General features: G+C 43.8%; 1 protein-coding gene across 1 annotated transcript; it reads left to right on the top strand.

Moving 5' to 3' along the window:
* Positions 1–9,734: 9,734 nt before the first annotated feature.
* LOC117754243 lies at positions 9,735–14,310 on the top strand. The gene is made up of 6 exons (XM_034573072.1): positions 9,735–10,044; positions 10,296–10,520; positions 10,716–11,042; positions 11,548–11,655; positions 12,918–12,980; positions 13,890–14,310. Exons 1-6 carry the CDS (start codon positions 9,735–9,737, stop codon positions 14,102–14,104), a joined length of 1,248 nt encoding a protein of 415 aa, XP_034428963.1. The 3' UTR covers positions 14,105–14,310.
* Positions 14,311–14,820: the final 510 nt, after the last annotated feature.

Here is a 14,820-nt window from a genome sequence, read left to right as displayed (position 1 = left end):
ATATACAGTTTCAATTTAGTCAGCAGCTTCAGATTCTTAGGCACTTAATATTCATTGTTTCTGCCATATTCCCAATTTCTCAACGTACATTGTCTAGTCTTTCACTGGCGATAAAGTGTTTTATCTGTCGTGTAATTCTTCTTTTAAATGAGCCCTCTGCAAGAGAAGTTAATTTTTATAAATAATTTTCTGAGGGGATTTGCGAAAGAATGTGTGGGATATGATAGCGGAGTGCTCTTCAGGAAGCGTCCGGCTGAATATCATGCAGAGTTTGAGCCTCATTGGTTAAGTCTGGCTTTAAATAGTGTGCGGGGAAAGTTCCTGAAAGTTGAGTTGAGTAAAACCTTGACATCTGATGACAAAATGGATGTTTAAGTTCAAATGATAATCATAGTTTAACCAACGCGAAAGAAACCTCAACCTGAATTTTTCAAGATTTGTTTTTACAAGTGCTGACATTTATGCACTTTTATAATAAATTATGTCTTCCCCTTTGTTTGCACGGATTTAATGGCAAATGTTTGCAAACTGCTTATGAAGCCAAACCACACATCATACCTCAGGGGTGGCAGACTGACACTTATCTTAGCCTCCGCGGAGCCTTTGTTTCCAAATGCTACCACTTCCATTCATTTCCAATCAGCATTGTCTAATAGAAATAATTGATTTTGCCTCTTCTACATAAATGAAAAACGCTTGTGATTAAACATTTTGTCTCCAAATCTAAATTCCTAAAGATCCCCATCAACACTCGACACAAATATGCATTTCATTAAAGCAAAGGGGGGGGGGGGGGGGGGGGGGGGGGAAGAAAGAAGTAGCTATGATGTGAAAGAGGAGGCAGGGAATGAAATAATGAATGGAGTCCAAGTGAGCTATCTTTCCCGGGCAGAGCGCCACTAGGGATGCAAACTCTCAGCCACAAGAAATGAGCTACCTATCTGTGAAAAGAGTGACTGCTCCATCCTATTTGATTTGGCTCTCCTATCATCTCTTAAGAAGATGTCAGCCTTGCTTCTTCTATTGCTCTGAGAATGAAGTTGAAGTGAAAATTAAGTTGTTGTAACATTGTCCAATTGACACAAAAATTCCCACACTACATCAGAGCCCCTACTTGAACAGATCTATTAGTCTGTATGTAATAATACTGATGGCGCCACCTACTGGCAACAGGAAATAAGCTTTCTTTTACAACTATCATTCAATTTACATAAAATGTTCACAGTGTGATGTGCAATTGATAGCATGGACCGTAATGAGCAATTAGCAGGCAAGGATCAACATCACGTGACGGACACAGGAAGTGAAGCGTTTATCCTTGGCGCAGTGCGCAAAACGCATGCAACACGGAGACGTGCGCTTGGTCATTGATCGCTCTCTCCACTAACCGCAACAGGCTTCAAAATGCATGTGCTCGGGCCCGTTCAGTGCTGCTTTGCAGACCTAGAAATTTCATTATTATTATTACAGAATCTCTATTGTTTTGTTTGTTCTTTAATTTTATTTCCAGTTATTATTATTATTGTTATAAAAGATGCTGTGAAATCTTCAAGATTTTCAAAACAGATGGTTGCCTAATGTCGTGTTCTTAAATTTATCACCAGCAAACAGTTAAAATAAATATGAAAACTAATTTAGTATTAATATTTCTAATATTAATCAATATTTTTCCTGAAACCAAATTTATTGAATGCCCAAAGGCACACCATTTAATGGTGTCACACTTAAGGTATAATATGCACAATACTATTTACTGGAAAAAGGTTAAGGGTCACTCCCAAATCTCTGGTCATGACACAGATGGCAACGATGCCACCTAGCCAAGCTAGGTGCAGAACAAAGCACACCCAGTCTGGTTCTTCAGGAGACTCCTCCTGTCCCCAGTGTGGACAAAGATCCAGAACAGGAGCTGGAGCTCAGACAGCCGGTCAGAGCAGCACTGTACATGTGTCTGCTGATGTCTTCACTTCTGACATCAGCACATGTGGTTTTAATTTGTTCCTTCATACAGCATCAACATTTAACATCGTTAGAAAAGCACAAAGTTAAAAACCTTTTATTTTCTGTAGTTTTTCTGTATCTGATGAAAACAATCATTCTTTGTCTCTGACATTGTTTCTTGTCTTTCAGCAGATCGTGGTCTGCAGGAGGTTTTAGATGAACATAAGCTCAGTGTGAGGAGGAGATGTGAACATGTGACTGAAGGAACTGATGAAACAGGAAGTAGAACCCTCCTCAACAGGATCTACACTGAGCTCTACATCACAGAGCGACAGAGTGAAGAGGTTAATACTCAACATGAGGTGAGGCAGCTTGAGACGGCTTCCAAGATGAAGAGGCTCCACGACACTCCCATCAAGTGCCACGACATCTTTAAAGCCTCACCTGACCAGCAGAGCAGCATCAGAGTCGTCCTGACCAACGGAGTCGCTGGCGTTGGAAAAACCTTCTCGGTGCAGAAGTTCACTCTGGACTGGGCAGAGGGTTTAGAAAACCAAGATGTGGGTCTGCTGACTGTGCTTTCGTTCAGGGAGCTGAACCTGGTGAAAGACCAGCAGCACAGTCTTCTCACGCTGCTCCGTGTTTTCCATCCAACGTTACAGAAGCTCACGGCAGAGACGCTCGCTGTCTGTAAACCTTTGTTCATCTTTGACGGCCTGGATGAAAGCAGACTTTCTCTGGACTTCAACCACAGGGAGCTTGTGTCTGATGTCACACAGAGGTCATCAGTCAACGTGCTGCTGACAAACCTCATCCGGGGGAATCTGCTTCCCTCGGCTCTCGTCTGGATAACCTCCAGACCTGCGGCGGCCAATCAGATCCCTCCTGCATGTGTTGACAGGGTCACAGAAGTACGAGGCTTCACTGACGCCCAGAAGGAGGAGTACTTCAGGAGGAGATTCAGTGATGAAGAGCTGTGCAGCAGAATCATCTCACACATCAAGACGTCCAGGAGCCTCCACATCATGTGTCAAATCCCAGTCTTCTGCTGGATCAGTGCTACAGTTCTGGAGCACATGTTGACCACAGACCAGAGAGGAGAGCTGCCCAAGACCCTGACTGACCTGTACTCACACTTCCTGCTGGTTCAGACAAAGAGGAAGAACAAGTACGGTGAGGGACATGAGAAGACTCCACAGCAGCTGACGGAGGCTGACAGGGATGTTCTCCTGAAGCTGGGGAGGCTGGCACTTAAACATCTGGAGGAAGGAAACATCATGTTCTACCAAGAAGACCTGGAGCGGTGTGGTGTTAATGTCACAGAGGCCTCGGTGTACTCAGGAGTTTGTACTGAGATCTTCAGAAGAGAGTGTGTGATCTTCCAGAAATCAGTCTACTGCTTTGTTCATCTGAGCATTCAGGAGTTTCTGGCTGCAGTCTACATGTTCCACTGTTACACCAAGAGGAACACAGAAGAACTCAACAACTTCTTGGGAACATATGGGGACACAGACAGTACCTTCTCCCTGGATGACCTCCTGAATAGAACCATGGAGAAATCCCTCACCAGTACAAATGGTCATCTGGACCTGTTTGTTCGCTTCCTTCACGGCCTCAGTCTGGAGTCCAACCAGAGAGTCTTAGGAGGCCTGCTGGGTCGGACAGGGAACAATCCAAAGATCATCCAGAGAGTCATCAACAACCTGAAGGAGATGGAGAGTGATGACATTTCTCCTGACAGAAGCATCAACATCTTCCACTGTCTGACTGAGATGAACAACCACTCAGTTCATCAGCAGATGCAACAGTTCCTGACGTCAGAGAACAAATCAAAGGAGCAACTCTCTGAGATCCACTGCTCAGCTCTGGGCTACATGCTGCAGATGTCAGAGGAGGTTCTGGATGAGTTGGACCTGAAGAAGTTCAACACATCAGACCAGGGTCGATGGGGACTGATCCCAGCTGTGAGGAACTGCAGGAAGGCTCTGTAAGTCCAGACATGATCAATAACATGTTCAATCAGTGTAGATGAGTCGTTCTTCAAATACACTCAGTGTTAAATGATTCTCATTGTTTTGGGCAGCATGGTGTTGCAGTGGTCAACACTGTTAGTGCAGCCTTTCTGTGAGGAGGAGGTTCTCCTGGTGTCTGCAGGGTTTTCTCTGGGTTCTCCAGCTTCCTCCACAAACCCAAAGACATGGAGATCGGAGTTAGGTTGATTTGAGACTGAGATGTCAGCTGAGATTGGCTCCAGGCCCCTGAGACCGCTAAAGGATAAGTGGCTACTGGCTTGTGTGTGTGTGTGTGTGTGTGTGTGTGTGTGTGTGTGTGTGTGTGTGTGTGTGTGTGTGTGTGTGTACGTAAATATATGTATACATTTGGTTTGTCTATATACATTCTCATTGTTCTCATTAACATATAAGAGCAACTAGATCAGATGTGGAGAGTGAAATCCAAGTGATCACTGTGCTGGAGTTTGCCGTATATTTATGTATATATATATAACCTGAACCAGTTCATCTTCATCTGCATGAACTGAACTGGGAACTCGTTCTTTTTAAGTGTGAACTGGCTCAGATTCAGATTTCACATTCACTTTTAATTGTATAAAGGTTTGGTTGTTTGTTTGATTTAAAAGAGAAAAAGGAAACAGTTTTATTCAACCATCCTGTATTTGCTAAAAAAAAAACAGAGCAAAAGCTAAGAAGCCCCGATTGTTTAAGATAAAGGTTCTTTGAGTTTTATAAAGAAATTTAATGTTCTAAATAACATCATCCTATGTTTGCTCAGAGGCATAGCAAAGAGACAGCCACATTTAATTATGGTGTGATATGTTTTAGTTTGATTTTATTTTATTTTATTTTTCAATCTAAATAACTCTATCATTTGGACTTGTCATCAATAACAAAACTAATGTTAAATGTATAAATCCACCTTCTGTCATTTATCTTTCTGTTCCCACAACAATATACAGAGATAAAGGGGATTTTTCAGGCATTTAGAAACGGTGATTAATCAGATAAATCACAGCTTCTGTGTTTTAGGATGAGAATCAATGACTGCTCCTTTAAACTGAAGAAGCAGAACTGGAAATATCGTTTATTCTTCTTTCTTGTCAAACTAGAGTTACCACCCTGCGTTTGTACGCCACCACCAACCAGTGCAGTGTCAGTCCCTCCAGGTTCCTGACATGTTGCATTCACAATAATATGAGGTCACTGTAACCTTTGACCTTTGACCACTGAAATCTAATCAGTTTATCTTTGAGTCCAACTGGTCAAAATGTGAAGAAATCCCCTAAAGACAGACTTGAGACATCATGTTCAAGAGGCCAGAAACATGTTTTGTGAGCTTGACCTTCGACCTTCGACCTTTGACCACCTGAATCTAATGAGTTCCTCTGTTAGTCTAAATGAACACTTGTACCAAGTCTGAAAGGATTCTCTTGAGGTGTTTTTAACATGTTCATGAGGCAAAGAGGGGATTTACCAGGGTTAGGGTCACATGATCACATTTTGTATGAATGTTGTGTTTTCTGATTTTATTCTAACAGATATTTTCTTTAATTACAGACTCGGTAGTTGTCGACTCTCAGAGACTCACTGTGAAGTCGTGGCCTCAGCTCTGAAGTCAGACCCCTCACATCTGAGAGAACTGGATCTGACCTACACCTTCCTGAAGGATTCAGGAGTGAAGCTGCTGTGTTCTGGACTGGAGAGTCCAAACTGTCGACTGGAGACTCTGAGGTCCTTAAATCCTTCTTCACTTTTCAGACTTTCTTTCTTATTCGGTCATTATTTATTCAAATTGTCTCAGTTCTGCTCTGCTCACTGTCCCTCAGTCATCTGTCACTCACCCAGCCTGTCAGTCAAGTCCACCTCATCAACTCCATTCACCTGCACTCACCTGCTCCTGATCACTAAGAAAGTGTCAGTAAATAACATGTGGACTGAGGCCGAGCACTCGTCCTCCTCAGGTTTTCAAAATAAGACACGTTCTTATTGAAACACGTTGGACAGTTGATAAGTATAGAAACAAACAGGAAGTGACTGTCAGGAGCCATCCCTACTTTAAACAGAGTTTAATTACACAAACCTGGTCAGTGACCAACACACAGAGAAGAAGGTGATGAATGAAACAATGGTCCAACATGTCTGATCTGATATTTATCTTCAGGTCACAGACTGGACTGAGGTCAGCAGCATGTTGAGAGTCTGTGTTGACATGATGACGATCCACAACAACAGGAGGACACATTCTAATATTCCTATTTCTTTATCCAGGTTGAAGGGCTGCAGTCTGTCAGAGATCAGCTGTTCTTCTCTGGCTTCAGCTCTGAGGTCAAACCCCTCTCATCTGAGAGAACTGGATCTGAGGTACAACGACCTGCAGGACTCAGGAGTGAAGGAGCTGTGTGGTTTTCTACAGAGTCCAACCTGTCGACTGGAGACTCTGGGGTCAGTTCACTGACTGACTTTTGTAGATCTCATATCTATAATACAGCATTTATACCCAATTGATCTCATTTAATTCTAATTTAACATAATTCCTCTACATACATAACTTGAATCCAATCATTAATTAATCTGTGACCTTTTAAATATTCAGCTACTTGTTAAAACACTGAGTTTAGTTCTGGATTTCCTAAACTGATCTGCAGGACAGAGACCGGGTCCGAATAATCTATTTGTACTGAATCAGGACTCGTTTTTAGTCCAACATGTCTGATTTCATATTTATCTTCCATGTTATGAGTCTGTTCTGACATGAATATGTGTCTGTTATTTTCACACATGAACTCAGTTTAATTTACAGTTAAGTTTTATCCTTTATTCAGGTTGAGGAACTGCAGTCTGTCAGAGATCAGCTGTTCTTCTCTGGCTTCAGCTCTGAGGTCAAACCCCTCTCATCTGAGAGAACTGGATCTGAGACACAACGACCTGCAGCACTCAGGAGGGAAGGAGCTGTGTGGTTTTCTACAGAGTCCAACCTCTCGACTGGAGACTCTGAGGTCAGTAGATGGTTGGAGTCAGTCCACGCTGCTTTCATCAGTATTTTACTAAACACAGTCAGTATCACAGTACAGATCCAGGGTCTGTGCTACCAAGCAGGATTTGTGGTTATCAGGTTAACTTCAGGTTTAGTTTTTTCAGTCCTACGAAGCTCGTCCACTTCTTAATGGGGTTAATCACCATGGTAACTTCTGATGAACGGCTAACCTGCTCCAGGTTAAGTTGGAGATCAACCCGTATAAAAGCTCCGCCCACTGACCACAGTGACTCTACACTGTTGTGTGGTGCACACTCTCCTTAAAGGGAAGGATAAGGGAAGTTTAAATCAACGTCTGGTTGGTTCAGTTGATCTCTAACTCACCCAGTACATCTCAATCTCTCCAGACTCATCCTGTCACCAAAACACCAAATGCACTCAGTCAGCTTCCTGAAGATAGGTCCATGTGTTTTTATTGAGTAGTGACGTCAGAGGTTTCCACCACAGTGTGTGTCCTCAGAGTCAGTGAGACAGTGTGTGTCCTCAGAGTCAGTGTGTGTCCTCAGAGTCAGTGGGTCAGTGTGTGTCCTCAGAGACAGTGAGTGTCCTCAGAGTCAGTGAGACAGTGTGTGTCCTCAGACACAGTGTGTGTCCTCAGAGTCAGTGACACAGTGTGTGTCCTCAGAGTCAGTGAGACAGTGTGTGTCCTCAGAGACAGTGAGACAGTGTGTGTCAAACTAAAGCTCATTATCGAGGCCACATCCTGGGATTCAAACGTTTCTCATCAAGAATCTTCTTCTCTTCCACTCGTCTTGTTAGTAAACAACAGACTTAGATCTCGTGGCCCCGAGTTATTTATCTCGTTCACACACGTTATTATGTCGTGGCCACGTAATATATTTTTACCAAATGCCACCAGGGGCGCTGTGACTTACACATTGAGACAATCCCAGATGTTTTACCAGCTGTTCTTCCTGCATTTAGCAGCTGTGACTGAGTTTCTTTTATTCTGGATCATGTGTTTGTTCTCCTCTGATTTTTATTATCGCGTAGTTTCATCCTGGTTGTGAAATATGAGGCTCTGCTGTCAGTCAAACTGTCCATGTTCTGTGATTGGTCATACGCAGTAAACCCCGCCCCTTTTATGTGCACGTGCTCACACAGTGAAACATGGCTTCACCTGTAACAGCAGTAAATCCACCTCTCAGGTGTCCACTCTGCACTTTGACATGCAGAGGAAACACACTTAGCTCTTAGCGTGTTCATTCCAACACGTGAACATGAAGCAGAGAGGAAGCTGCTCCACCTCTGAACAGGACTGAAGTCCCTGCTGCTCTTTCTACTGGATGTGCTGCATCACTGACTCACAGCTGATGAAGTGAGTCTCTGGAAACACTGACGTCTTCTTCTCTCAACAGATGGAGGCTGGGATCTTGGTGGAGCTGAGTGTGAAGAGGACAGTGTGTGTGGACGGAGGCTGAGCTGTGTCCTGAGGATCCAGAGGCTGAAGCAGCAGCAGCTTGTGTGTAGAGCGGCTCTGACTGGGCCTTGTTGCTGGGAGACAGAGTGGAGACAGAGCTCCAGAGGAATCAGAGGAGGTTGTTGTAATATGTAACTTCACCACTAGATGGCCTTCGCTACCGATTGTGTTTATTCACATGAAGAATGTGTTTATTGAAATGACACAACACAAGCAGAATATATAACCCCTCTATAAAGAGTCACATGTATGTGTTTAAGTTTCATTTATTCTGTTCCACCTTTGTCCCTCAGTATGTCTCCATGTGTGTAGAACCACATTCTGTTTGTTTATGAGCTGAAAGTTCCTGGATTCACGTCACAAATTGATTTCGTTCAACACAAAGTTAAACACAATCAAATCACTTTGAGTTTAAAATCAGACTTTTGTCTTTGACACAAAAGATCAAAACTCTGGACTTAAAAATGGGACGTTTTCATTTCTGCATCAGGTGCAGAGCGGTGGTGGCTTTTCTACTTTTGACCCACAGGTGGCGCTGTAGTATAACAGCAGCACATCCCAGTCAAAGCCTTTATATTCAGTCTATGAGTCAAACACATGGATCATTTCCTCTGTGACAAACCAGATGTAACGAGAAGAAAAGCATCTCAGAGAGAAAAGTTGTGTTTCTACTTTCTACAATAAACATCCTTCCACCGACTTCACTGGAATCATGACTCTGCTTTTCTTTCCTCTTGCAAACAAACAGGTGAAAACATCTCGTCCTTGGTGCAGGTAAAAGAACAAAATCACAAGTTTGACATAATGGAAACAACCAGAAGAAAAGTGAATGAGACATTTACAGTATGAAGAAGAGTCGATGAAGAGCAGAGCATCTTTAAGTCTCTGAGGAAACTGTTTCATGAATATTTTACCATATTTTATAGAAAACTGACCCGAGGACGTTTTATACAAACGTAGATGAAGATTCTTGTTGTACGTTCTCGACCACCACCTCAGAACAACCACAAGGGGGAGACTGTAGCAGGCCTCTGGGAACAGCAGCATGCTGGGAAATAATTGATGATGGGAGGTTCACAGCAGAGACAAATGACAGAAAGTGTCTGAGAGATGATGTCCTGAAGACAGTGGACATTTTGGGCCTGTTGTGTTGAACAGTTTGTGTTATTTTGTGGAGACACTTGTCTCAACATGATGACGCACGTCAGGCGGGTAAACAGGTCGGCTGCTCTGCTGCAGGTGTGAGTCAGAGGTTCGATTCATGACTGCGCTGCTGTCAGAGTTATGATTAACAGGAAGGGCAGGAACCAGAGAGCTTCAAGTGATGCTGCCCTGCAGCTTCCCGCCCGGCAGCGAGGAGACCGTGGAGTGGTTCAGACAGGACGTGGTGGTCTACAAGTTTGAGCGGGAAGACGACGAAGATGACGATGACGATGACAGCAAGAGCAGCAGCGAGGAGCACTTTGACTACAAGCAGCTCTCGGGGCGTGCATCAGTGTTTCCCCACCTGATTTCCCACGGAAACGCCACCCTGGTCCTCAGGAGTGGGGACCTGAAGGACAGAGGCACGTACAGGTGTCACGTGCGCACATCGAACGGCGAACACGACGCCAAAGTTATCCTGAAGGTGGAAGGTGAGTTCAAAAAAGATAAAGCTTCGCTGTCTTGTTAAAAATAAATGTGATGATTATTTATTGGAGTTTCCATTTTATTTCGACCGGGCTAACTTCTCATGTATGTGGATACTTTGACTCTACGGGTCAAACTAACGAGTCAGTCTCAGCTTGTTTATCATCAAATAACTAATTACAACCAAACTGATCAGAAACACTTGAACAAACATCAGTGAGATAAGAACGACCTGAAACGACGAAACCATCTTTAGTTTGGTCAATTAACAAGGAGGAGGTTGGGTTTATGACCTGTACTGCAGCCAGCCACCAGGGGCTGATCGAGATGCTTAAGCTTCACTTTTGGGAGCGGTCATGTCGTCCATCTTTACTCACACTCACCCGCATGCTGGCCAACACACAGGGACTGTACACGGTGGACAGTCGCCTCCGGCTGCTGAACGGCGGTCCGGCCTGGACCACCTCACTCAGAGAAAGAGGTGAGAAGAATTTAGGATTCTAGTTTTGAGTTGAAATCCAAGGTGGACCTCTGCTGGTTGAAACCACTTACTGCAGGGTTTATGACCCATACTGCAGCCAGCCACCAGGGGGCGATACAGATGCTTTGGCTTCCCTTTTGGGAGCCGTCACGTCGGCCATCTTTATTTAACGGTTGAAACATTTCCTCCTGGTAGAAATAAGAGGGACTCAAGGGAGGGATCTGACCATCCCCTGCTCCGCCCCTTTCTACCTGAACCACCCCTCCCTGGAGTGGAGCTTTTCCGGCGGCGAGGACCCCTCCCACATCCTCACCTACGACAGTCGGTCAGGGCACAGCGTCGCCACGGCGCCATGGAGCAGCCACGTGGAGCTGGACGGCTTCAGGGTCCCGTTCGGGGACGGCTCTCTGCGACTCATGGACCCCAAGCACTCGGAGCACACGGGCAGCTACACCTGCAGGTTCTCCGTGCCGTACAACACGCACGAGGAGCGTGCCGACGTCATCATCGATGGTCCTGACGGTGAGGTCACTCTACGGCCCAACACTCCCTCACATTCCTAATTACAGAGGAAATGTAGAAACACATCTAATCTCACAATGTTAATAAAGAGATGAAAACATCCTGGATCACAGCAACAGTTTACAAAACAAACAAAACTCATTTGTATATTTAAACTCACAATTTAGAAAAACTAAATATCGTCTGAATAATTATTGTTTTGTTTTAAATAAATTATCTCTGCTGTCGTTTCTCTTTTGAGGACAATGTCTGAGTTGATCCTCACGAAATTCATTTAAACCCACAGAGAAAAACGAAAGTTTCAAATGATCGTCAGCATTAATATAAAATGCTTTTTTTTGTAAATAGCATAAAAAAATATGCAGAATCAGCAGTTTGGTCGTCTGAGTATATAAATTCAACTTTGTCACGACGAGCTGCTGTAGCTCATGAAATAAGCAGAAATCACTAAATTCGACATCTATTGACTGTATTTTTTAAACAGCGTGTCTTTCCCTGTGTGCAGCTGAGTGGAACACATCAGATGAGCCGTCTTATTGGTGGATTCTGGGCCTGGTGATAGCGGGACTCATTGTGGCTCTTGCAGCCATGTTAGCGTTCCTGAAGCTGAGAGGTAAAGACGGACTCCAGGGGATGTGGACAGACAGACACAGGAAGAAAACAGCTTGACTGCACTGACGTCATCGTTCAAACTAAATACAAACATCTGTGTGTCGGAGCAAAATCTGTGTTCACGCTCAGATTCAAACAAAGTGGTTCCACCAGCACTTATAGATATACACAGAATATATATATATATATATATATATATATATATATATATATATATATATATATATATATATACACAGAACACAACTAAATACACAGAACACAACTAAATAGTTTGAATAAGTTTGGTTTTGGCAGAAGACTTAAAATCAAGAAAGGTCAAGAAAGCAAAACAATAAAACAACGTTTTTGAGCCGTGATGAAAAACACTGGTTGAGAGAAGATTTTAAAAGTACACTCAAACAAAGAGGTTGTGTTTTATCAGTGTTTGTTTGTTAGTCAGCAGGATTACGTAAAAACCACAGAACCGATTGTCTTGAAACTTAGTGGGTGGATGTGGCGCCGGTCAGGGAACAACCCGGCACCTTTTGGTGTGGAGGGAGTTGTGTCACAATTGTGAGATAGAAAGTTTGATTTTCACTCATCTTGATGAACGATGAGACATATTTAGGGAACTGATGGTTATGAGTGTGAGATCCAAATAAAAGTCTGGATCTAGTGGATTTACATGTAGTTTCATTAGGAGCCTGTTGGTTTCGCGGTCACACGTCTAAAAGCTGTGGGGAAAATGTGTGTTTCTGCATCAAGAATTAAAAACTGAGTCTAGAATCTTTGTCTCATATTCATATTGTTTGGTGCAGGCTGCTTTAAATCACCAGTCATCCATTAATTGTTCATATTCAAATATATTCAATATTCAGCTGCAGTTTTCTTTGCTACACACAAACAAACTCGTGTCTTTTTCCATTTCCAATGTTGATATAAATTGTGGGGGAAAATGTGGAGGAACAAGTATCCACAGATTATCCAAACCTCTGCCATGACACACCCACACCCGTCCATCCAGCTACAACTAATTAGATCCGGGTCACGTCGGTTTTCCGGTTCACGGCCAGATGCATTGTAGGAAATGTAGTCGACCTGCAGCAGAGGCAGAAGCAGACGTAGATGATGAGATCAAAGCAAATCAGAAGAATTGACGAGAGGGGGGGAGGGTTTTCTGGGGGTTTGGATGTGTTTCTGTGACTTGAGTCATGTGTTGAATGTGCAGGTGCTTTAAAATGTCGTTCTTCATCCTCACACGTCTCTTTGCTGTGTTTGCAGGCGGCTCGGGGAGGAAGCACAGGAACGACCCCGAAGAGGTCACAGAGCTGCAGTCAGTCAAAGGTCGGTCGTCAGAAACAAATACACAATGTGCACAATCCAACTCTAGATGGAGGCAGAGACTGAACAAAGTCTCTGAAGTCAACTCATTGATGGATTATTGTCTATGAATTCTCTGATTTGTGTGTTTTCTCTCAGACTCTTGTCGAAGTGGAATGAGGGAGTAGCTTTAGGGCCTGTTCAGAGGGCAGGGGAGTATTTAACTGTTGCTCGGTGATGTCGAGATAATTAGAGTCGCTCCTCTCTTTTGTTCATGGTGTCATTCAACGAGTAGCGACCAGCGTCCGTTCGTACGAGTCACAGAATAGACTGAATGCTAAAAACAGCTAAATAGTTCCTCTTGTTGGATTCAGCTCCGTCAGGACGGCTCAGACCAAAGTCTAACTTTCATCCAGCCGTCAGCTGAGCTCTTAATTATTGTTCAACGGCCAATCACAGAGGACTTTGGGTGAGAGGTTGGATTAAACCAACTATCACACTCATATTCACACTTACAGAAAGATAAACTAAGGCCAGAGATGTAATTGCTTTCATACGCAGGAAGTTATGCTCCACATCCTCCAGATGCAATCCACACATGAGCGGTAGGGGGCATCGTGCTCGCCATAGGGGCGGCGTGCTCCCCATAGGGGCGGCGTGCTCCCCATAGGGGCGGCGTGCTCCCCATAGGGGTGGCGTGCTCGCCATAGGGGTGGCGTGCTCGCCATAGGGGTGGTGTGCTCGCCATAGGGGTGGTGTGCTCGCCATAGGGGTGGTGTGCTCGCCATAGAGACAATGGCGCTCATGATGCATCCGGTTGTCTATGCGAACATGTGGCCTTGTATTGTGGGAGGAAACTGGTGTTTGTGGAGAGAACCCACACAGATACAAAGGAATTCAAACTCCACACTGAACCGCCAAACATTCACCCAGGTTTACTTCAACCCAGTGAGCTGGTCCATGAATCAGTTAGATTCCTGATCCCAGCTTCGTTCAGAGCGTCAGCAGCTGGAGACACAGATTCTTCCTCAGCATGTGGTGAAATCTTTCCCTTGAGGAACAGTGAAGGACTTTTCCACTTCAAAAGGGCTGAAACATTAAAGACTGACCTCCGGTTTTCTTCTGCTGTTGCCTTCACTGTCCAGTAAAAACTCCCAGAGGCCAAACTCCCTCTGGATCCTGGAGCCGAGAAGATGAATGTGACTATAAATTACTGATATTGAACGAAGGTGACTGAGAGAAACCTCTGAACCCTGACGTGAAATCTACAGCAGACTCAGTCGACCTTTCTCTCTGCGCTTCATGAACTGTACCTCTGTCGTATTTAATGTGACGTTATTAAAACAGACTAATCACTGAACTCTGAGTGTGTTGTTCTTTCTAAACATATTAACTACACAAGGTTAAAGTCCCTCAGAGATTAGATTTTATTGTAAATTTATGTTGCACATTAATCTGCTGAAAGATTTTTTTAACCACAACCAACTATATCCAAACAAATCCTCGTGCAAAGTGTAAAACAGCCTGAAGCCTCCGGAGGTGAAAATGACATTTTCAGAAAAGTTTTGTTTAGATATTTACACATTCATAGATTCTGACAAACACAAAAAAACACACATTTTTAGGCAGTTTCTGTTTCTTGTCACCTCTGACGTCTGATGAGTAAATTAACATCGGCTCAGAAATCAGTCCACAGTGTTAAACTCACCCAATCCAGAGTTACACTCCCCCTCAAAGCATCATGGGAACTGTAGGAGTAAAGGTAAGAAAACGATAAAATGAACTTTTCGTATGTGGTCAGTGTTTGACAAAATAACAGATGAGGAATGTGTTTAGTTTGAGAATGTTGAGTTCTGAACATTTG

Source organism: Hippoglossus hippoglossus, chromosome 20 (genome assembly GCF_009819705.1).
Source record: "Hippoglossus hippoglossus isolate fHipHip1 chromosome 20, fHipHip1.pri, whole genome shotgun sequence".
NCBI lineage: Eukaryota > Metazoa > Chordata > Actinopteri > Pleuronectiformes > Pleuronectidae > Hippoglossus > Hippoglossus hippoglossus.
Note: the sequence above shows the minus strand (reverse complement) of the source record. Positions and strands in the feature narration are given on the sequence as shown.

What these genes read in the sequence shown, in the direction of transcription:
- LOC117754243 (XM_034573072.1), top strand. Translation starts at nt 9,735, where the DNA reads ATGCTGCCCTGCAGCTTCCCGCCCGGCAGCGAGGAGACCGTGGAGTGG. An exon ending in AGTTATCCTGAAGGTGGAAG is followed by an intron (nt 10,045 to 10,295) that starts GTGAGTTCAAAA and finishes AACCATCTTTAG; the next exon opens with TTTGGTCAATTAACAAGGAG. An exon ending in CATCATCGATGGTCCTGACG is followed by an intron (nt 11,043 to 11,547) that starts GTGAGGTCACTC and finishes CCCTGTGTGCAG; the next exon opens with CTGAGTGGAACACATCAGAT.